Consider the following 22468-nt stretch of genomic DNA (forward strand, 5'->3'; position numbering starts at 1 on the left):
TTGTCCAGTCTAGCATCAGATGTCTCGCTGATCCTGAGCCTCGTTATTCCCAGGCTGCCGGTTTTCCAGGTCTAACGCCATAGTCATCTCCACGGGGTTCAGTCGGTTCTTCCCTAATGCAAACAGAAACAGTATTTTTAAAAGCACGCACACATCTTTAAAACCTCTTGCAAACGTTTTTAGACTTCTTGATATTTTTGATTTTATGTTTCAACATACAAACTTTATTATTGTACAGAATTATGAAATGGGTTTAGATCTGGATCATTGGTTATCCTAACAACGTTGTAATTGGCTTAATCTCAAGTCTCCAACAGGTTTCCTAGTCCCTGTTGACAACAGAAAGGCATTCCCAAAGCATGATGCTGCCAACACTTTACAGTCATGTTCAATAAAGTAGAATATTGCTGAAAAGTCCATTAACTCCAGAAAATCAATTCAGAAAGTGAAACCTTATATAGATGAATTACACACAGATTGAGATTTTCAAGCCTTTGTTTCTGTTAATTCTGATAATTTTCCGCTTCCAGCTAATAAGACACTCAAGATTAGAAAATGACATCAGACCAATAAAACATTTAATGAAAATGTTGGCTTACTGAGAATTACGTTCAACAGCTGCTGAAAGGTTATTTTCAAAAGGTGCTTTTAGTCTGACGAGCCTCATTAGAACTTTATTCCTTATTGGTTTATTTTACTGTTAAAATGAGGCGTTCGGGGTGATTTGTTGTTACTTTTTCTCTGCACATAGTGTTTTGCATGCAAACAATTTTTTTTTGCCTACATGCAATCAAACGTCTCATCTGACCAGAGCACCGTCTTACTGTTTTGCTGTATCCCCTACACAGCTTGTATCAAACTTTAAACAGCACCTCTTATGGCTTTTTTTCTTGCCAGTCATCCATTAAGGCCCGATATCTGGAGCACCCAACTAATAGCTGTCCTGTCTAAAACCTGAGTTCTGGATCACTGCAGCTCCTCCAGGGTAACCCTGGTGCTCTCTGAGTAATGCGTCCCAGCAGTGTCTTGGCAGGTTTACAACGCTGTTTGTTCACAACCGTTTTCTAACCTCTGAGGCCTTCACAGACCAGCTGGATTTATACTAAGATTACATTAGGCTCCGATGGAGTCTGTTTACCAGGTAGGTGACTTCTAAAGGTTATTGGTTGCATTGACTTTAATTTAGGCCTACCAGGTTAAAGGGGGCTGAATACAACTGTACATTCACAATTTTATTAGGAAAGATCTAGTTTTTTTTTTCTTCCTCTTCACAATCAGTCACTGCTTTGTGTTGGTTGTTTGGTCTATTGCAGAAAATGTGAGAGAAAAAGCAGTGCAGCCTCAGAGGAAGTGAATAGTCTAGCAAGGCGCTGTGTTTGTCTCATGGTCAATAGAACAAGGTCAACACTGACTATGTAAACCTCCTAAAAGGAATTAAAAGTAGCTGTTTTGAAGTAGTTTGTGGTATCTTTACATAACTTTATTTTAAAGAATTTTAATAACTGATTTACATTGAAACCAAATAGCCATAGTTTTAAATGACTTGCCGTGTTCCAATGACTCTGACTAGAGGTTTGGTATGATCTTTCTCCACCCTATAAGACTTTAGCACATCACTGTGATCTGTATCAATCTGGCTTTCTGTTATTTGAGTGGCTGTGTGAGTTCTGGGACACGGTGGATTTATTTCCTCCCTCTCTTTGGAACATGTGAAGTCCAGATGTTTACACGGATAAGCTGTTTTTACTGTAACAGTAGCTGGAATATAACTAGGACCTTGGATAATGTTTATTTTCTCCTTTGCCTAGTATAAACTGTACAGACCTGCATAGCTCTGCTTCCAGGGCTGAATGTCCATCCCAGTCCGGCAGAAGGAGCGGTCAGTGTGAGCCTCTGTGCTGTACAGAACTTCCTGGAGCTGTTTGTCTCCGGGCTTCTTGGCTTTCACTCGCACCTAAAGCAACATGAAAACAGTGTTATGGCTTCCCTCAATACGTCCGCCTGTTCTTCATGCACCTTCACAGTGAATTGTCTCATGCCTCCAAGATGGTAGTTTCTTTCTCCTTCAGCTTCCCTGTTTTGTTTTTCACCTGCGTCTTCTTGGTATCGACCCACACGACCCTCTCCTTCACGTCTGACCTGGACAAACATAACCAAACACTTGATAAAACTCTACCTTTAGGAAACACTACAAGGGACACTTCATCTGACATTGTGAACTCACTCTTGGATGCCCAGATCCGCCAGCGTGGTCTCCAGGAAAGGAAAGGCTTGGTGAGCAGCATCAGGCCGCAGCTCAATGGGCAGTGCCACCGACATGGGGATCTCCTGCTCCACCTCAACGCGCACCATCAAACCTTTTGGCTCGTGGAGCTTCCCGCCTGTTGGCTTGCCTCGTCTTCCATCGGCCTCTCCCTCCTCCAACAAGGCCTGCTTTTTGTCTGCTGCCAGCTTGAATCACTGTTCTGTTCCTCAAACAATGCGCTGCACCCTCTTTGCTTAGGGACTCTTATCAGTACGACCGATGCTCCCTGTCTGCACCTCCTGTCTCCAGCTGTTCTTTATTCCTGGCCTGTGCTGATGCAGATACCAGCTGGGTGCGCTCTCCACCTCCTCCCAGTGGGGTGATGATTCCGAGCTCTGCCTCTAGGAACTGTATATTCATGCAGACCTGAGCTCTGCCCTGGCTGATATAAGCAGCCAGTGAGAATGTGTGTTATGTGTCGCTCAGGTGTCAGGTTTATTAGACTGTCAGAGAGCTGACTGACAGATGGTTGGAGTTTGTGTTTATACTCACAATGATATAGGCAGGAGAGGTTTTTTAAGTATCTTCAGTCAAAGTGTAAATGCTTCCAGCTACATGATTAATATATTTTGGATGAACATGTAAGCTGACATGAAACATTAAAAAGCTAACATCTGACCTTAGGTCGAGTATGGACGACAGATTTATGACAGTGTGTAATGAAATGCCGTCTCATCTCGACCTCTGCTCGTCCATTTGTGACCTCTGGTTATTTCTGCTGAGGTGAACGCTAGGTTGGTGTATGAGCCTCTCATAGCACCGCCACATTCTCCGCTTTTGGAAAAAATAAAACGTTCCACCTTCTTTTTGTAAGTTGCATGTGCAACATGAGTTGAGAAATGCAATGTACCTACTTTTTCAGGCTTGAACTTCTAAATTCCTCAGGCTTCTGTAGCCAAATGTCAAAGGGTAAATACAAAAGTCAATTGATGGCTGGACAATCAGATAATGAATCTGATAGATAGATGGATAGACAAAACAAACCATTGTCTAGGTGGACAATTGCATGTTCAATTATATGGATAGTGGTAAGATAAACAAATGGATGTATGGCATTAAAGGATGGATATATAAATGGATGGGTGGATTAACATGGAGGAATATAACATTTAGACAACAGTTAAAAGTCTAAACTGTTTGTGCCTAGGATGTGTGTGTGGTTGTTAGCTTCCCTTTTCCTTATCCTAGACCCGTCCAAATCCTGGATGGAGGGAAGGTCCGTCCTAACTGTCCATTGTAGTTTGGAACTGTCCTGATTTGTGGCTAAAACCAAACCTAAAACTAAGGACGAACACAGAACAGACTTGTCAGGGTCCTGGATCAGATAATTGACAGTGGTGTCATCTGCAGACTTCAAGAGTTTCACGGACAACTTGGCTGAGGTGGAGTCATTTATGCACAAAAAGGAGAAGACAAGTGAGATGAGAACACACCCCTGGGGGCTGCCAGCGCTGTGAAATTCCATACTTTTTCAGAGTGCGTATGAACCCCGTATATGTTCACTCAGAATTCATGCGCAACAACTAATGTTGACATACAAACAGCAGTTTTTCCACCTGCATCCCTAACCGGACTGTGACCCTGCCTTCCCAGCACTGTCCAGTGTCTGTAAACATTGTGACATCACGCTGACAACTTCGACACATACAACCTATGGTAATATCTGGCTTTTCTACAAGGAAGTAGTCTACTTCTTGATGCACATTTACAGAACTACAGCTATAGGAAGCTGTATGTTTGCATAAAAACATATCGTAACAGCTGGAAGGAGGATTTTCTGGCAGAGAACTGTAGCCTGCTATTACCAAAAGTGTTCAAACACATCATCATTCCAGCGAGCTGATGTAAATCTCTGGATGTATTTCTGCTCTCTGACTGCAGGACTGACCTCAGCTCAGGCTTCAGTTGCACCGAGGTGCCACAAACATACAGCATTGGTGCCCAGTTTATTTAACATGGAAACTCTTCATCAGTGCAAATATTCAGGCATGAGGTTGTAGGTTAAACTCCTGCAAATTCCAGCATCATTATGCTTCTAACCAGTAGATATAGATTCAACATTTAATCAGTGTTTATGCAAGGGCAATAAAAAGTATGCTCTTAAAAATAAAACTTATCAAACAAGCTGCCTCACTAAACCAGTCATTTTAGGTTAAATAGAACATATGAATTGTCTTTAATCAATTTTTGAAATGTAAATGCAGATATAATTATTGATTTTATTGAACCAATGGTATTAAAATCACAACCATACTGACAGTTTTTAGGTTCGGAAACCCAAGAACAGAGTTTTGTGCTCATTATATTTACACCAATATATGAAGAACTGTCTGATATGGCCGGGCGCTTACAGATACACTTTTTTAAAAAGCAACGCTGGACTTTTTTTGTTTAAGAAAAAGTCAATTAGCATTTTATTGAAGCTAACAGCTCTGCAGACCCCACACATCCAGCACACAAACGGTTTTGATTTTTACCTTCAGGTCGGCGTCTCTCTGATGAACCCTTCAGAGTGCCCTGATCATTCAGCCATGTCTTTATCATTTGTAAAAACACCACACATAAACATTATATATATATATATATATATATAGGTACGATGTCTTCGTTGGGAACAAAGTGGTACTGAAGTACTTGTGTGCACAACCCTGGCAAATAAAGCTGATTCTGCTTAAAAAACAAATGATACAATCAAAGCTTTGCTTTAAAACATTTAATACACTAAAATCTTTTAAAAAGCTTGAAAACAAACAATATGTAACACCAACAACACATTTTTATTAAAACATATGAACACATTAAAAACTGAAATGGCTAATTTCATTCTATTTTTAAAAAGTGTATACAAAGCACAAACTGCTGCAACAGATTATCTCTTGTTAATAAAAAAGTGAAAAGATAAAACATGAAATTTTCTAGCGAGACTGATTCAGACTGATGGTGATGCTTCTGTAGGGCTCAGTCTGGCAGGCAGTCACTTGTTTATCTGACAGCAGCTCTGCAGAAGGAAATGATTACAGATGAACTTTAAATCATCAGTTTGTTGATTGTCACTACTCAGGAACTAAGACACTTTGTACTGGATGTTACGGAACAGCAGATTTCCTCACCCAGCAGTTTGTCAAGAGTGTGAGCTGCAGTAAAGCGGTCAGCCTCTGGGGGCAGCAAAGAGTCAAAGGTGACCTCACCGAGTCTCTGCAGGGTGGAGGTGATCCAGCTGGAAATAAACATGCAGGTAACAAGACTGATGAGCACGCAGTAGGAATGAAATTCCTGAAAGATCTGACCATTAAATAAATAGACTCACAGCAAGCAATTAGAATTATGTTTTAACAATGCTGGAACACTGAAGCCAACACTATCGCTCTAAATACTAGATTTTTAAGAGAATCACCAAAGCAAATACCATCAAAATGTCACATACAGACGTATGCTGAGACTCACACGGACCATCTCAGCTTTATTAAACAACTAATATTCCATGTAGTTAGACATACGCTCAACCCTGGATGATTTGTTTCACACTCATACCTTGAAAGCTGGTAAAGTACATCGTAAAAGTATTTACACCCCTCAAACATTTCCACAGTCACATTACAACCACAAACCTCGATGTATTTTACTTTATTGGGTTTGAACTTGATAGACCAACACAAAGTAACTCATACATCGTAAAGTGGAAGGTGTGTCCTTTCATCTTGGTATGGAGCCAGCTGCTCTGTGAAGGTTTGTCAGAAAACATTAGCAAACAGGCATCATAAAGACCAAAGAACACAGGAAACATGTCAGTGGAGAAGTTCAAAGAAAGATTATAGGATATAAAACAACATCCCAAGCTTTGAAGATCTCCCAGAGCTCTGCTCAATTCACTATCTAAAAATGGAAAGAGTCTGGCACATCTGCTAACCTACTTTGACATGGCCATCCACCTAAACTGACCTGGAGAGGTTTAATCAGTGAAGCAGCCAAGAGGCCCATGGTAACTGGAGGAGCTGCAGAGATCCACAGCTCAGTTGAGAAAATATGTTTATGGGAAAACAAATCTGGCCTTTATGGAGGAGTGCCAAAAGCTGTTGTTGAAGCCCGATTTGCAGCTTGCCATAAGCTCTGTGGTGTCCACATGTGGAAAAAGGTGCTATAATCACGAGACTAAACCTGAACTTTTTGGCCTACATTTAAAATGTTATGTGTGATGGGAAATTTAACACTGCCGATCACCCTGGACACATGCTGAAACTTGGTGGTGGCAGCATCATGCTGCGGGAAGGCTTGTCAGAGTTGATAAATGGTAATCCTGGAGGAAAACCTGCAGGAGGCAGCAAGAGACTCGAGGCTAGAGCACAGGTCCTATATGAGAAACTGTGGGAGGAATAAATGATGTTTACAGATGGTCTCCATTCAGCTACTGGGCAAAGAAGAATGTGCAAATAATTGTCTCTAGATGTTCAAAGCTGGTAACGTAAGTCCTAAAAAAAATATTTCATACTTGTGGTTGTAATGTGAGGGGGTGTAAATACTTTTTCAAGGCTCTGTAATTAACATGCAAAACATCAACGTTTCCTTATGTTGATGTGGAGAAACATCCTGGTTCACTGCATGCGTGCATTGGTGTGCTTTCTACTCGCACTGGATAACCAAGCACCTCAACATGTTCTCTGTGTCAGTCTGGGCCTCGGGTATCTCCATGTTTTCCTCGGCTATAGACTCCATCGGTGGCTGGACGTCCTCGTGTGGAGACCTGAAGACACACACAAACAAACTCAATGACGTGTCTTGTTCATCTAGCGGTCTGTCAGTTCATCAGAAACCCACCATCTGCTGACAGGAGTCATCACATCGCTTCCAGACCGATCTTCTTTGGACATGTCCAGCATCACATCTAACACAGCTGTTTGCACACAAACGCGCACGATGATTAATGTGAATGGTGATCTGTTTATTGCGCTGCCCAATCCTGAACTGGAAAGTAATGTTTGTGTGGCAGGCAGACAGAGTACTCACATGAACCCTCCGTGGTTTCAAGTCCCGATACGCTGCTCATCTGTGACGAAAGACAGGCACTGATTCATCAGGTATAAAGGAGCTGAGCATGCTCAGTTAGGAGGCGGCATAAGCTGGCTACGTTCTTAACGAAAAACTCAACACAACCCACAAAGACTTTTAAGAAACAAGCGTGGTTTAATAGGAGTGTTGGCTAATTCCCACAGCTCTCCATCCTTCACCAGCTGAGCTCTCCTCCGCTCCTCTAAAAATATCCGACCAACCTCCTTCATGCGCGAGTGCCTCCGCTTCTTTTCCATCCGCAGAATTTCCATGTCCTGCTCTGACTCTTCTGCTCTGTGCAACGCCCCGCTCTCACTCAGGACGGGGGTCGAGGCCTGCTGTTTCCATAGCGACAGGAGACTGGGGTGGAGGAGAGCTGCAGAGGGGTCAGAAGGCAGGTTATGATGGATAATCTGTTGTCTCCACCAGAGCTGACGTCCGACAGTTTACATCCCGGAGAAATGAGCTTTTAAACGATAAAGACTCAAGTTGTTTGTTGCAGATGCACATGTTGGAGCAACAGCATTCTGTGAGTTTTCTGATTCACTTCCCATCGTTTTTTAAAAGCAGCTCCATGATTGAGCTCTTTGCAAGGTTTGTGGAGCTATTTTAAGACTAACCTGGTTGTTCAAATAAATCTAGGACAAATCTAGGGAAGCTATTCATATGCAAATCAATTGTTCCACCTGTTACCGCCACAGGCATTTGTTCGACCGTTTTTAGGAGCAGATACGGAGTCTTGTCATTGCAGACGACGGGCGTAGGCATATTTTCTTCCAGTTGGACATAAAGAACCAAAAGTGCCACAAGTGCTATTATTATTTACATGTTCAATTTATCACATTTTAAATGTTTATCATTTATTACATATATAATTCAACTAACATGCTCCAGTTCATCTGATTTATTTGTAAAATGCAAAAATACAGAGGCTCTTCGCAGGTCTTCTGATCTGTAGACGCTTGGATGTTTCAGATCATACGAACGAATATTAACATTAAAGATAGCCAGAGTAAATTCAAAAACGCAGCTCTTGAATAATGATGTGAAAAAGTTACTGCATCCTAACCCTAAACGCTAGTTGAGCCACACGTTGGCGATGAGTCTTTTACATTGATGTGGAAGAGTGTTGGCTCACTCGTTTAAGGTGGAACGTCTTAAATTTAGTCACACTGGAGGGTTTTGAATTCTTAATGGTTTGTCATGCCACAATATCTGAATCAATTTTACGTCTGAACTTTGACTAGGTCACTTCGAAATCTTTTTGGCTGCATTGGTTTGACTTGTGCGTCTCTTTCATTAAATAAACTATGTTGATGTATTTTTATTTTTTATTTCTTTTGGATTACAAGTGAAAAACTTACTGTCCAGCAATGTTAGTTAGTTATGTATTTTGAATGGGGAGATGGGCGGATCTTGTTACTGACATCCACAGGGGGCGTTGAAGAGCTGAGCGGGAGAGGCCCTCTTGGTCAGTGCGGGGACGTCCAGCAACACCTCCATCTGACAGAAAGAACAGGACATTATCTGCATGGTACTAGGATGGATGCTGCAGAACATTACTTTGTTTGGTTTGAACAGAGAAAATGGCTCCTCAAATGAATTTGAAGAGCAGAAGAAGAAGAAAGATACAAGAAAATCAATGAGCTCTACTCCAGAGGGTTTATAGGCAAAGAAAAGAAATCAAGAGCTGCAGTCAACCCTGGTGAATCGACACTTAGACCCCGACAACAGTGGAGCAGCGGCTGAAAATTCAATAAGTCAGTGAACTGTGCGTATCTCAGAGGGTGCGTTATTGTTTATACATGCAGCCGCTGGTATGGATTCCTACAAATACATTTACAGACTCTGATTTCTAGATTTTCTGACATTTTTTTTTATAACATTCTGGGTATTTGAGGTCAAAACATTTACCTAGCTGGGGTTCTGCATGTTCCACAAATCATGAAACTGATTGGGCAGTTAAGGAAAGGGCAATTTTACTGTGTTTTGTTGGCATCCAGATCTACTTATATTGCCTCTATTTAAAATGTATAACATTCCGACTTGTCAAATCTAGGCAGAATAATTTTACGCCAAATGAAGATTCTTTGAAATAAAATCTGTGATTTTATGATCAACAGCCTGCAGCGTCAACTGTGGCGTATTTCTGTGGCATGTACCACAGATCCAGTTTAACCCTGACCTAAGAGGTTCTGTTTATCTGTAGGTTCTGCCAGTAGTTCATAAACTAAAACTTTCAACAGACTGAACTAAAACTTGAGTTAAAGATGAAGGGTGTCAGCTAAATATTAATCAATGCAGAAACCTTGTAGCCGGGAATAAAACATTTTTCAATGCAAATGTTTTCCCAAATGTATCCAGACTTGGAAAATGATAAAATCCCGTTCCATACATTCCTGACTGGAACCCTTAAACAGTGTTTTTCGTTAAACAAGTCCAGTGACTTGTATAGTGATACTAATGTTGTGTACCATATTCAGAGTTTCGGTCTGTGGATCTTCAATCTGCTTCTGCATGGCTTCGTCTGAGATCTGGACCTCAGGGTCCACAAAGACCAGCTGGCGCCGGCGTCGCCTGCTGTGCTTCCTCAGAGGAGGATCCACCATCTGACGGCAGAATGAACAACACACTCAGAGAGCTAATGACATTATAACAGCAGCACATGCTGACGCGCCCTTACACGCTGCCAATTGTTTCCTTCAAACACAAAGGATTTGTTCATGCGTCATCAGCTGTGCCTCTGTCACTGTTTCCTGCCTCATGGAACTTCATGCTGTTAGTTTTAGTTATGTAATGACTAAATGGAGTAAAGGTGGATCTATTGTTTTTTATTTTCCATTCAGACAGTTAAAGATGTGTTTATGTGATGAAGTGGAGCGAATGTCTCTGTTAACAACGGTGCATCTTCATAATGCGGAGCAGTGAGCCCCGTATCGTGTCTGACCTCCTCACAGAGGCTCTCTGTAGCTCTGTCTCCGACAATCTCCGAAGGCATCGCGACGTGCTCCGGTGTCATCTCAGGGGCCACGGCTGCCAGAGGAACCTCCACAGGCTCCCCCGTCTCCTCTTCCAGGAGCCGCATGCTGTCCTGCTCTGGTCCGAGCGTCGTCTCCTTCGGCCTGGACGCAGTAACGCACACATGATCACAGGAGATGACATTAAGATACAACCATTGTTCTTCAGGTTTAAAAGCTGCAAGGCTCACTGGTTGCCAAAGGAAGAGAGCGTTCGATCCCTGGTCTTCTCCTCAGTCTCCTCCTCCTCCACTGTTATTAAACACACATTCACAAAAAGCAGAAGAAAAATCATCAAAATGAAACATATTACAGCAGGAATGATACTGCTTCACTGGCTCACTATGCAGGTTACAGGTAAGATTTTTTTAAGATTTCATAGTATTATTGGTTGATTCATTTTTCCAGGCAACGTTTGGTGTCTCTCTGTTTGGCAACACCTGGTCTAAAAGCAGGTCAGCTTTACCCAAAATGGAGCAGTTTTCTGAATCAGAATCAGTCTGAATAATTGTTTTTTTTTTGCAGTTACAGTAGCTACACATTTCTGAACTATTAGACACCAACCAGAAACATCTGGGGGGATCTATAACCTTCACCTCTTCTGAAGTGATCAGGTTGATCCATCAACAGCTGAATTTCTCTGGCTGTGACTTCAGGAAGGTCCGCTCCCTCAAAATCCTGCCAGAGAAACCAAAAATGGTGAAAAAAAAGAAGAATGATCACAGAAGGCAAAAATGTGAGCAACAAGCAGCTAAAGATAAACAACGTAAATATATTACCTTATGATGCCTGGAGGGCAAAGATAAAGCTTTAGGACCGGCAGCTGGGAGCCGGGTGAGCAGAAACGGGAACAACATGTCTGTTTGAGTGCAGCCTGATTTAATTAAGTCAGATCTCATCAAGACCAAATGGACTTCATCAGCTGAGGAGCCGTCTCTGTCTCTGAGTGACAGAATGAGGAGGCTGTGTAGAAGGTACCACTGCAGTGAGACTTCAGTCACATCTGCGGCCTGTTAATCAACGCATACAGATCTGCCTGCTCTTAAGCACTGCAGAGAGGTCAAACTAATACACAAGATGTATTTAAGGTTTGCCATCAATTTCACTGCAGAACACGCACACAACGTTGATCATAATGTCCTGGACTGAACATAACCGGGTTGCGATGGCTGTTCCTTGTCACGCAGCGTAAGGCTGGCGGGGATAACATCTATAAGAGACGCTGGGCGCACATGGCAGACATCCCAGCTCAGTAATTCATCGGGATGTCTGCTGTCTTTAAAAATTACTGGCTGAAGGTGTTCCCGAAGCCGAACCCTGACAGAGAGTTTACCTCAGCAGTGCTGATGACAAACTGCTCCTTCTCTGTTAGCGTGATGGCAGCCGGAGGCGAGCTGAAACCTGCTGGAGGACAAACAGACCAATGAGGGGCCAGAAAGGTTTGAAACAAAACAAGGCTGTCAGCCGGGAGGAGGCTGATGCTTATATTAGTTCAGGCTGAGACAAGAGATACGGGTGGCTGTAAGATTATACAGGGGTTGAACAATGAAACTGAAACACCTGGTTTTAGACCACAATAATTTATTAGTATGGTGTAGGGCCTCCTTTTGCGGCCAATACAGCGTCAATTCGTCTTGGGAATGACATATACAAGTCCTGCACAGTGGTCAGAGGGATTTTAAGCCGTTCTTCTTGCAGGATAGTGGCCAGGTCACTACGTGATACTGGTGGAGGAAAACGTTTCCTGACTCGCTCCTCCAAAACACCCCAAAGTGTCTCATTAATATTTAGATCTGGTGACTGTGCAGGCCATGGGAGATGTTCAACTTCACTTTCATGTTCATCAAACCAATATTTCACCAGTCTTGCTGTGTGTATTGGTGCATTGTCATCCTGATACACGACACCACCTTCAGGATACAATGTTTGAACCACTGGATGCACATGGTCCTCAAGAATGGTTCAGTAGTCCTTGGCAGTGACGCGCCCATCTAGCACAAGTATTGGGCCAAGGGAATGCCATGATATGGCAGCCCAAACCATCACTGATCCACCCCCATGCTTCACTCTGGGTATGCAACAGTCTGGGTGGTGCACTTCTTCGAGGCTTCTCCACACCGTAACTCTCCCGGATGTGGGGAAAACAGTAAAGGTGGACTCATCAGAGAACAATACATGTTTCACATTGTCCACAGTCCAAGATTTTTGCTCCATGCACCATTGAAACCGACGTTTGGCATTGGCATGATTGACCAAAGGTTTGACTATAGCAGCCCGGCCGTGTATATTGACCCTGTGGAGCTCCCGACGGACAGTTCTGGTGGAAACAGGAGAGTTGAGGTGCACAGTTAATTCTGCCGTGATTTGGGCAGCCGTGCTTTTATGTTTTTTGGATACAATCCGGGTTAGCACCCGAACATCCCTTTCAGACAGCTTCCTCTTGCGTCCGCAGTTAATCCTGTTGGATGTGGTTCGTCCTTCTTGGTGGTATGCTGACATTACCCTGGATACCGTGGCTCTTGATACATCACAAAGACTTGCTGTCTTGGTCACAGATGCACCAGCAAGACGTGCACCAACAATTTGTCCTCTTTTGAACTCTGGTATGTCACCCATAATGTTGTGTGCATTTCAATATTTTGAGCAAAACTGTGCTCTTACCCTGCTAATTGAACCTTCACACTCTGCTCTTACTGGTGCAATGTGCAATCAATGAAGACTGGCTACCAGGCTGGTCCAATTTAACCATGAAACCTCCCACACTAAAATGACAGGTGTTTCAGTTTCATTGTCCAACCCCTGTATGTTGACAGGATATGTCTCATTAACGGACCAAACACTAAGTATATTACTACAAGCACTGCACCGCTGTAATAGTATGAGTTATATCTCATCTAAAGCATACACAGCCCTCTACAAATTAAAATAAATTCCTCCTTTATTGCAGCAGCTGAAAAAAACAGCATTTAATTTGAGTATTCAGCAGGGAGCAAAAATCCCCTATTAGGAAATTATGTTTTTTACATAATTTCTGCTGTTTTTACTTTATACAAAAGCCGCTCTTGCCAAAGAGACAACGCTGAATCTTCTTCTTTGTTAGTTACAATTTGAACATAGACAGAAGGATCTTTGACAATCCATGTTTGCACCATTCCTCTACATCAGCTCTTTTCTCTTCAGTCTAAGATTTAGGTCTAGAGGTGGAGTTGACCAAGGAGAAATATAGATGTAGTCTCTGGTTAACCATATCTGTGTTGATCTGGTCTTATGTTTTGGATCATTGTGCTGCTGAGAGACTCAATGAAGACCCATATTCAGCCACCTAGCAGAAGCCACCTGGTTTTGATTTGAAATGTCCCGGTATTTCTACGTTTTCATGATGCCAGGCACTCCACTAAGTTTCCCGGGGCCTCTGCAGGAGAAACAGCCCAACAGCATCACATGACCTCCCCTAAAAGGCGCTTCCCCACGTATTCATCCTTTGTTTAATCGTAGACCCAGCTGGAATACTTGTTGCCATTAATCTTAGCCTCATCTGACCACAGCACAGGGCTCCAGTTAAAGTCTCAGTGCGTTTTACCAAACTTCACACATTTGTGATTTTAGGACAGACGAGGTTTTGTCTTGGTATCGCTTCCAATCAACTGCTTTATAAGAAAACAGTTTCTAGTGGTTGTTACAGAAACTTGGTGACCCAATGATGACCCTCATAGTTGCAATTCTATAAAACAAGGAGTTTGATTGTTTTCTTTATCTTCCTCGCCATCCTTCTTACTGAACATGGTGCCCAGATAAACTACCCTGTCCAGCCTGGTGGGAAAAAGAAATGGACCTCTGTGTGATGCCATATTCACACCCAAGAGAAACAGGAAGTAAACGATTACTAATTTAAACTTCCTTGAAACTAACCAGTTCAAAAAAACCGAAGAATAAACTACAAAAAGATGCACCAGTTAGCATTATTTAAGGGTTTTGCACCTAAATAACACCTGTTATTTAGGAACATTTTCTGAGATAAAGAAGATCAACTAAAACTCACCGTTGGGTTTGATGTTGGGGCTGGGCACCACAGAGTGCTGCAAACCCAAACCCAAACCTTCAACCTCTAACCCCACCTACATGGACACAGAAAAAACATTGTGTGACAAATAAAACGCAGAAGCAGCTTCTCTTGGACCTGTGTTGAAATCTACCCTTTAACAACCAAATTAAACATGAAGTTAGTGTTAAAGAAGAAGGAAACATTTTCCCGGGTGAAATCCAGACACTTCGCCTCAGTTGAAAAGTTTGGGCCAATAAAAATCCTCAGAAACTGAACTGGATGTCTGGATTTACCTCAGATGTTTTCGCCTGAACATAAAGCCTGAGAGCTAATCTACAGAAGGTTCTATTCACAATTTGGGGTTCCTTTAAGTTAAACACAGGTCATGTCTTGTGCTGTTGAATGAACTCGTGGCTGTTTTTCTAGAAAGATTACCAGACCAAATGGTTAAAGTTCAGCCGTGTCCGCCACCTTTACACCTTAGACTGAGTAAAGTAGTGACTTGTGCTTTATGGGTGTGCCACATGGTGCAGTAAAACAATGCCTCAGGGAGACAACAGCACGGTGACATGGAATAACGGTGCGAAAAGGTGACAAGGAAACAAAAACGTAAGAATATTCTATGAGTTATTTAAGCGTGTTGCCGTTACAGAGTTGTTAACCTGTTTGCATTTCAGCTCCACGTTTGGACTCTGCTTAGAAACAGTAAATAAAAGTGACAGGAGAAACTACAATCTGTACCAAAATGTCTTGTTTTTTTCTGCAGTTTTTACAACATTCTGGACTTGGTTTCAGGTTTTAAGAGCTTGGTACGGAGGCAGCATACATGTCTAATCAGGTTAAATGTGTTTCACACCAGGAGGAAGGAGAAAATGCAAAACTAGCTAAAGCCCAGTCAGACTGGACAGAATAGGGTCTGTGGACATCAATTTTGGGGTTTAAGTCTTGACTTTGACTAGGCCGTTCTGACACGATCTAAACCATTCTGAGTAGTTCTGGCTTCATGTTTAGGTGGTTCATTTGCTGGAAGGTGCACTTCAGCCCCAGCCTCTATATTAAAAGGCACACAAGACTCTACTTACTAATATGGTCACTACTAAAGGCGGTTCCACAGGATTTTATTTAGGTCTATCAGAGAAATGGGGCTCGAGAAAAAGGCACGCCACACTCTTCAGATTTTTAATTGGAAAAAAAGCTTAAAAACTAAGTTTCCTTTTCCTCCCTTTTACTTCCTTCCTTCTGGTGGTCCATTAAATCCCAGTAAAATATATCAAAGTTTCAGGTTATAGAAGGGCAAAATGTGGTCAATTTCAAGGGCGGGAATACTTTTACATAAATGTGACCACTGTCGCTCCTCACACAAAGCGCTCACCTCCATTCAACCTGCCAACATTTACTAAACATTTCAAATATGCGGAGCAGCTTCAGTTTATATGCTGCACTACAGCCAGGTATCATAATACAGCATACGACAGTGGTGTATGAACGTACCAGGACTGTTTTATAGGGGCTGGGCAGCTGGTGGGGTGCCATCAGACCAAAGAAGGGGTCCTGAGCTCCCTCAGCTTCTTCCATCATGTTCAGGCCGTCAGGAACATCCAGAGCCATCCTGCCAGAGGACAAAGAGAGAGATGAGCCACTTTCATCCCGCAGGTCTTGTATCTATGCGGTGTAAAACGTACCTGCAGAACATTTGGAAATAAAAAGGATGAGATCTACATGGCAGACATTAAGGCTCACATGCTGCCTCTGTTCCATATTGTTGCTTCTGAAATGTTTATGAAGCCTCTTGCATGAGGAGCTCAGTTCTTCCATCACCACTTCAGTAAAACACACCTATTCTCCTTCTTACAGTCTGCTCTTTATTTCCTCTAACAGGCTCTTCCCGTGACGGCCATGAGCCTCGCTGGGTGAGTGTTTACCTGTCAGATTCAGCCAGGTCGATCTGTATGTGTCTTTTAGAGCGAAGCCAACGTTCGAGTGTTTGCTGAACCTCCTCTGAAAAAACGCAAAAAGAGGGTTACGAGTTTACAGCTTAAAAAGGCTGACAGATCTAACAACTTCCATGCTTCCACTGATCCATATTATAAAGCCTTCAAACTTAGAAATGAACAGAATAAGCATTTTAAAGACGCCAACGCCCTCCTGTCAATCGTACGGACGGGTTAAAATGAGATGACACTTTAAACAATAAACACTGGCCGTGCTTGTTGTTTCTCCTGCTGCTCGTCTTTCTGTGTTGTGTGTTTCACTGTTTCGATCAGCAGCGTGACTGCACATTTGTTGGATGCGGGATCGGTGTCAGCATGTAACTGCAGCCTGAGTAAACTGAGACTGATACTGCTATCATCAGCACCATACTAGCCTGTGCATCCCACTATATCAGGGTGAGTCAGGATGTGTGATGGCAGCACTGATTGTGTTTCACACCAAAAGAGCATCTCGAAAGGCAAAGATGGTTACAAAAACCCGATTTTCTCACGATTCAATGAAAGATAATGGTGCATCAAATGTCGACAATGCAGAATAAGACGTTCCCGCTCCTTGTTATCTCACCGAGCAAAAAGCCACACTGCTTGTGGTAGATGATGACCACGCCATACTGCAGCTGAGACGACAAGTAGAGGGAGAAGCGAGGCCTGGGCTGGTTGGGCTGGAGAGGAGGAACTTGTCCCAGAACATAGTCCAAGATGTCGTTGCTGTAAATGATTAACAAAACTCTCCTTGCATTAGCATTGTACGCCTTCAGTTTTTTTCACATTGCGCCATAATACAACCACACACTTCAATTTATTTTATTTAGATTTGATGTGATAGACCAGCACAATCATTGGTTAAGGTTACCTGGCTTTTAAACATCTGATAGGAGTGGCATTCATCTGTTTTTAGCCCCCTTTACTTTAGTACTCCTAAATAAATCCCAGTTTCTTCAGGGGTAATCTGATTACCAGAGTCTACTTGTGTATGATCTAATCTCAGTATTAATCCAGCTGTTCTGTGAAGGCCTCAGAGGTTTGAGAATATTAATAATAGTGGCAGTTGTGCACTTCACAAATCTGGCCTTTGTAAGAAAGTAGCCATAGAGTTGATAGAAATCCACAAAAATCCCTGTGTACATTTTACCACCAGCCATGTAGTGGACAGAGCATACAATTAGAGGAAGGTGCTCTGGTCAGATGAAACTACCTTCATGGAAAATGCTGTCAGTGACAGAAAACTAACACTACACGTCACTCTTAGGACACCATGCCGATGGTGATACGCAAACTGTAATCCAATTAAGACATTGTGTTCAGGCTTGAAAATTGTTCACAGTATGGAACCAACTACACCCAAATGTCTCCAGGGGGACTAAATATAAAAGCATGCCACACTTTTCAGATTTTTATTTATAAAATGTTTGAAAACCATGTATTCCTTTCTTTTACAAATTGAACACTAATGTGCTAGTTTGTGTTGACATATCCTATAAAATTCTGATAAAATACTCTAACGCTTTTGCTTGTAACAAGAGGTTGAGGTGGCATGGATGCCTTTTCAAGGCTGTTTTAGATGGTTGGTTTGACTATACACGCTGCATTTTGTTGGGCGTTAATTTCTGGCTGTTATGCTCAATGTTGCAAGCTTTGGTCAGCATGTTGTCTGACTCAATTTAAATTGTAAGTAATAAACAGAGGCCAGCTGAAGGTTTCTGAGGCCTTTTTAGCCATAAATATAAACAACTTCGGGTAAAATGTGTCATGTTTTTTTTTTTTTACAGTAGTTAAAAAGATTTTCGTATATTTAATTACAAAAAATAGCAATATATAGCTGATGAACATTTATAAACTTTATATAAAACAAGGACTCAACACAGCCATAAACAGGAGGCAATGATTTCTCACTTACCACGTCCGCTTGACATTGACTCGGAGAAGCTCCCTGCGAGTGACCCGGATACCTCCGGTGGCTGCTAACCTGATAGCCAAAACACAATTACCATTTTAGTTTTAAATAGCTAACTCTGATGCTATGTCTTACTTCGAGTAAATCAATAGCCTCTGTTATCTGCTAGGTTAGCTCATCTCTTCTCCTTTATTTTGTCATTACAAGTTAACAAGTCGGCGTTGGACTTACCAAATTGTGGAAAAACACCCAGTATGGCGTTGGAGAACATTTGGGTAGTAAAACATTTTTATTTGCCAACTAAAAACAACCCCAAAGGTTTGTGAATTGTACCTACAGAAGATAGCTTTCAGGGGATAATTGTTAATTCGCGCTGAAGCTTTCCCGCGTCAAAATCACTACCGACCAATCAGCTCACAGGAACTCCATTTGAACGTAAATAACCGTGCTGCGTTCAGGACTGTGTAAAAATAAGAAAAAATGTTTTTTAAACAATTGTTTTTTAAGAGTACTGCTTGGAATAGGTCTAAGTAATGGGAGTAAAACCCCAAACTCGTATTTTTTGTTTATTTTCTATACATCTGTGTTTTACAGTTATATGGAATACAATGTAATACAATAATATGTAACATGTAGGCTACATTTCAGCTACAGCAAAGTACTGTATTTGGAAATACAATTAACCCCTCACCCTGACAATTTGACAGCTGGGACAGTTCAGGTACTTTAAAAGAAATGTAGGTATTTATCTGACTTTTTTTCTATCGTACTAAAACAAAATACATTAATAAACAAATAATGTTAACCTGATTCTAAAGACGTCATCAAAATTAATTGATAAAAAGAATAGACATTAGCAGGTTAATTTTGCTTCAACCATCTGTCAAACACTGCATTTCTCTCTGTAGGATATTATAGCCAGGTAATGCAGTCCCAATGCACAACAGAGTAATGATGTTAGAAAGAATTACCAAATGCTCTTTGACCTAGAACATCCAAACACGTGGACTTCAAGGAAATATATCATAAAGATTTCCAATAATCTGCTCTTGTGATCCCCAACCTACCTCTAAACATTTTTCTGTGCAATTTGTTTCTATTATAGGCTTTCTTGGTTGTTATTTTTAACAACAGTTATTGACAGATGGAATGACACATCCCACCCACACAGTCTTTTTTTGCCCCTTCAAGCTACAGAAAAAGACTTCTCTTAGCAAACATATGCACTAAATTACACCAAATCAATGAATTCATGTGTTCCAATCATTCTCATGGCTAAAATTTTGATGAGGACAAAAATTTGGCTTGCCTGCAGAGACCTCAACCTTCTTGAATACCTTTGGAATGATTAGAATAATTTATTGTAATTGATGGATGCACGAATCTGCTCCGTAGCAAAAAATCTTGAAGTAGAGTGTCTGGTCATAAGTTTGCAACCTTAGACTCAAGCATGTTGGGATATGCTTCAGAATAATGATTCAAAGGACACCAGCAAGTCCACTTCTGGAAGAATAGATTAAAAAAAAAAACCAAACAAACTGAAAATAAAGGTTTTTGAGAGACCTAGTAGAGGTTTGGAGCTATATCTGATTGACCTCATGCTGGAGAACCCTCCAATATGGCTGAATTGATACCATGTTGCAATGAAGAGTGGGAAACATGTTTTTCCACACTGATTTGAAGCAGGTTCTAGGTGTGAGCAGGCAACTACTTTTTCAAACATAGACAGGTTGGTTTGCGTAGTTCTCTCCCTTAATTATTGAACCATCATTTGAAAACTGCATTTTGTTTTTTCCTCATTTGTCTGATATTAAAATCTCTTTAATGATCTGCCACTTCAACAGTTTTAAACAGATGTGGGCCGTTATAAAATGTGTTATTCATTCATTTGTACTTCATGTTCTAATAAGAAACTGAATGATCATTTTGCTACTACTACTACTACTAATATAACATGAAATATCTCTACAAGGTAAAGTGTTAAAAAACAGCCCTGCATTTAAAGTGTTTCACCATCTCGTCCCTTAACTTTTTGCTAAATGGAAACATTTGTTCACAGCCTTTCTATTTTAACTCAGTTGAAAGAGAAGGGCGTTGTGACGTCACCCCGCCATGGGCGGAGCTGGAAGATAGGCCACGCCTCTGTGCGGGAGTGAGCTGCCACTTTGGGCTTGGCTGCTGAAGTCTGATTGAAGCGACTGAGAAGAGAAACTACAGCAGAGGGAAGTGCACAATCCGTTCTTGGCCTACTGTGGGTTGTAGTTTTTTTTTTTTGTTTGTTTGCTGTGACAGAGCTTTTTCTTCGTTAAGATGGCGTATCACAGCCCCTACAGAGCCCCCCCGCACATCAACGCTCCTCCAGACCAGAGCTTTCTGTGGAATATCTTCCAGAGGTGAGTGCGGAGAGGCGGCTTGTTCCGCCTGCCTGCCTGTCTTGTCTCTCACTCCGTTCCGCAGTGAACACTCGCCGCGGTCGTAAGAGGCGGGAAGAGGAAGAGAGGCGGACTGGACGGTGGTTCCACCAGATATTTTACTCAGTGCCTTTTGTTGCCTTTGTTCTCCTGTGGTTTCTGTTGCTTTCGGTTCGTAGTAAAGGTCCGCAGGGAAATTCGTGACATATACTACAGCAGTGTGTCTTTTCATGATCTGCATGGCCTGTGGCTGTGACTCGTCACTCAGCTGATCACAGTGACGAAATGTTTAATACTTCACTGACCATCAGCTGGCCTCAGCAACAAAAGGACTTTTAAAACCAGAGCTCGAAGGACCTCCAGGAGTCCTTGAAGGCTTCTTCCCCCGGTTCTTACCTCCAACTTTATTCAGACTAACATACTCAATAAATACATCTGATCAGTTTAACAGGGATAACCAGAAAAGACAATTATAAATCCATAAACTGCATGGCATGTCTGAATGAGAACATTAGAGAGAGGTTGTTGATGAGGCTCTTAGCCCCCTAATGGCCATCATTTTCACTCTAGTCAGACTGAAATGTGTCAGCAGCTGTGGCAGTCATAGTAGCAGGCAATCAGGAACATGTTGATTTGGTTTGGCCCCTGGTAATAATTGAAGTTATGTAATACTGCAGAGGATTTGCTTCCAACACTGCTGTAATGCTGCAGGCATAAGGGGGTGTTTGAACCAGCCTTGGCAAATTATTCATGTGTGGAGCAGAACTTCAGAATAATGCAGTGAAAAGTATGCATATGGTCCTGGACGTTTCTTATCTGCTGCTTCTTTCTCATTTAAGGACTTAAGTCATTTCTTCACAGTCTGAGAAAGTCTCCAAGTTTATTTTGGCATTTTCCAGGGCTGCAACTAACTTATTGTTTAAAGAATGTATCTTTGTGTCAGTATGTGATTATTTCAGGTATTATATTAAAATCCTGACCTCTCTAGTAATTCCAGGTGAACCTTTGTATTTCTCCTTTAATAATGTCTAAAAAAGGACCTAGAACTCTGGAAATGTATCAAGAGGTAAACAACTCTGACAGGAAAGTTGTGTCAAAACCCTGTTTTTAGGTTTGTTCTCACAGAAACAGAACCCCTTCAGACAGTTTTAGTTATACACATAAAAAGGTATAAGGAGAGTAAAGGTCAAACAAACACAAACAGTGTGACAGTCATGAGTGCATACAGTCCTCTCTTCCACATGCGCAGCCTCATCTGTAGATCCGCGATGAACATCTAGCAGATCTGCGCTGGAATTCCCTGTCATGTGATCAGAGTCAATGGAGCGGCGTTGAGCCATGGGAGGCCTCTGTCTGCGTGTCACACAAACACTCCTACCTATGAAAGAGTCAGCGTAGGATTGATTTTGTCACACACTATATTGCCGTTTTCATTCTGTTTGGTGTCCTGCATGGGCATGGATCGGTTACCGGTCTCAAGGTATGTTAAGGTTTTAAAAAGGTGGGATTTTTTTTCCACCTCACTGTTACTACAGTTTAAATTCATTTCAGTGCCCAGAGTAAAGCGGAAGTGATGCTTCTCCCCTGCCAGTGCTGCTCACTGCTGGTCAGCTGGCTAAATCAGGGCTCTAACACTTTTCCTTAGTTAACAAGAAAAATAAATGAGGAAATATGTCTGGTTGCAACTCTCCAGAGTAAAGCAGCCCTGCCCCTCCTCCACCCGTTGCTGCATACCATCAGTCCTCTGGCAAAATAAGGCCCTCTC

The 22468-nt window shown here is 41.9% G+C and overlaps 3 protein-coding genes across 6 annotated transcripts in view; 1 reads left to right on the forward strand and 2 right to left on the reverse strand.

The window, feature by feature from the left end:
- On the reverse strand, positions 1–2665 carry si:ch211-196f5.2 (uncharacterized protein LOC556372 homolog). Its single transcript, XM_047350573.1, has 5 exons — positions 2542–2665; positions 2225–2441; positions 2040–2139; positions 1825–1954; positions 1–113 (listed from the first exon to the last, which is right to left on the reverse strand). Exons 1-5 carry the CDS (start codon positions 2663–2665, stop codon positions 16–18), a joined length of 669 nt encoding a protein of 222 aa, XP_047206529.1. The 3' UTR covers positions 1–15.
- A 2356-nt stretch (positions 2666–5021) lies between these two features.
- Positions 5022–18713, reverse strand: rec8b (REC8 meiotic recombination protein b). Of its 2 annotated transcripts, none has more exons than XM_047349591.1 (18): positions 18524–18713; positions 18296–18364; positions 16964–17106; positions 16330–16405; positions 15899–16016; positions 14405–14480; positions 11699–11769; positions 10962–11043; positions 10557–10617; positions 10296–10470; positions 9823–9957; positions 8776–8851; positions 7570–7724; positions 7307–7346; positions 7118–7193; positions 6948–7043; positions 5416–5522; positions 5022–5303 (listed from the first exon to the last, which is right to left on the reverse strand). In XM_047349591.1, the coding sequence occupies exons 1-18, from the start codon at positions 18577–18579 to the stop codon at positions 5221–5223; spliced, it is 1695 nt and encodes a 564-aa protein (XP_047205547.1). In that variant the 5' UTR covers positions 18580–18713; the 3' UTR covers positions 5022–5220. The 2 variants fall into 2 exon arrangements, with proteins under 2 accessions (XP_047205547.1, XP_047205550.1); XM_047349594.1 differs by having other exon boundaries at positions 11699–11766; positions 18524–18712.
- The window catches only part of pdcd6 (programmed cell death 6), a 34254-nt gene continuing 26781 nt past the window's right edge, over positions 14996–22468 (forward strand). The window contains exon 1 of one of the 3 annotated variants that reach the window (XM_047349597.1): positions 14996–15016. Coding sequence is in view for 2 of the 3 variants with exons in the window: in XM_047349595.1 (XP_047205551.1) it covers positions 20603–20685 (83 nt within the window). In the remaining variant the exon portion in view is untranslated. Of the gene's footprint in view, positions 15017–16288; positions 16318–20421; positions 20686–22468 lie in introns of those variants that run through there. The other 2 variants (XM_047349596.1, XM_047349595.1) reach the window with 2 other exon arrangements.

The sequence above is a fragment of the Girardinichthys multiradiatus genome, chromosome 21 (assembly GCF_021462225.1).
Source record: "Girardinichthys multiradiatus isolate DD_20200921_A chromosome 21, DD_fGirMul_XY1, whole genome shotgun sequence".
In the NCBI taxonomy this organism is placed as follows: Eukaryota; Metazoa; Chordata; class Actinopteri; order Cyprinodontiformes; family Goodeidae; genus Girardinichthys; species Girardinichthys multiradiatus.

Excerpts from the sequence above, each read along its gene's own strand:
- rec8b (XM_047349591.1), bottom strand. The coding sequence starts at position 18,579 with ATGTTTTACTACCCAAATGTTCTCCAACGCCATACTGGGTGTTTTTCC. Across the intron at positions 8,852-9,822 it reads AGACCGAAACTCTGAATATG|ATGGAGGTGTTGCTGGACGT; the intron begins GTACACAACATT and ends TCTTTCTGTCAG. Across the intron at positions 7,725-8,775 it reads CTTCAACGCCCCCTGTGGAT|CTCTCCTCCACCCCAGTCTC; the intron begins GTCAGTAACAAG and ends ACCCCTCTGCAG.
- si:ch211-196f5.2 (XM_047350573.1), bottom strand. The coding sequence starts at position 2,665 with ATGAATATACAGTTCCTAGAGGCAGAGCTCGGAATCATCACCCCACTG. Across the intron at positions 2,140-2,224 it reads GCGGATCTGGGCATCCAAGA|GTCAGACGTGAAGGAGAGGG; the intron begins GTGAGTTCACAA and ends ATGTTTGTCCAG. Across the intron at positions 1,955-2,039 it reads AAGAAACTACCATCTTGGAG|GTGCGAGTGAAAGCCAAGAA; the intron begins GCATGAGACAAT and ends ATGTTGCTTTAG.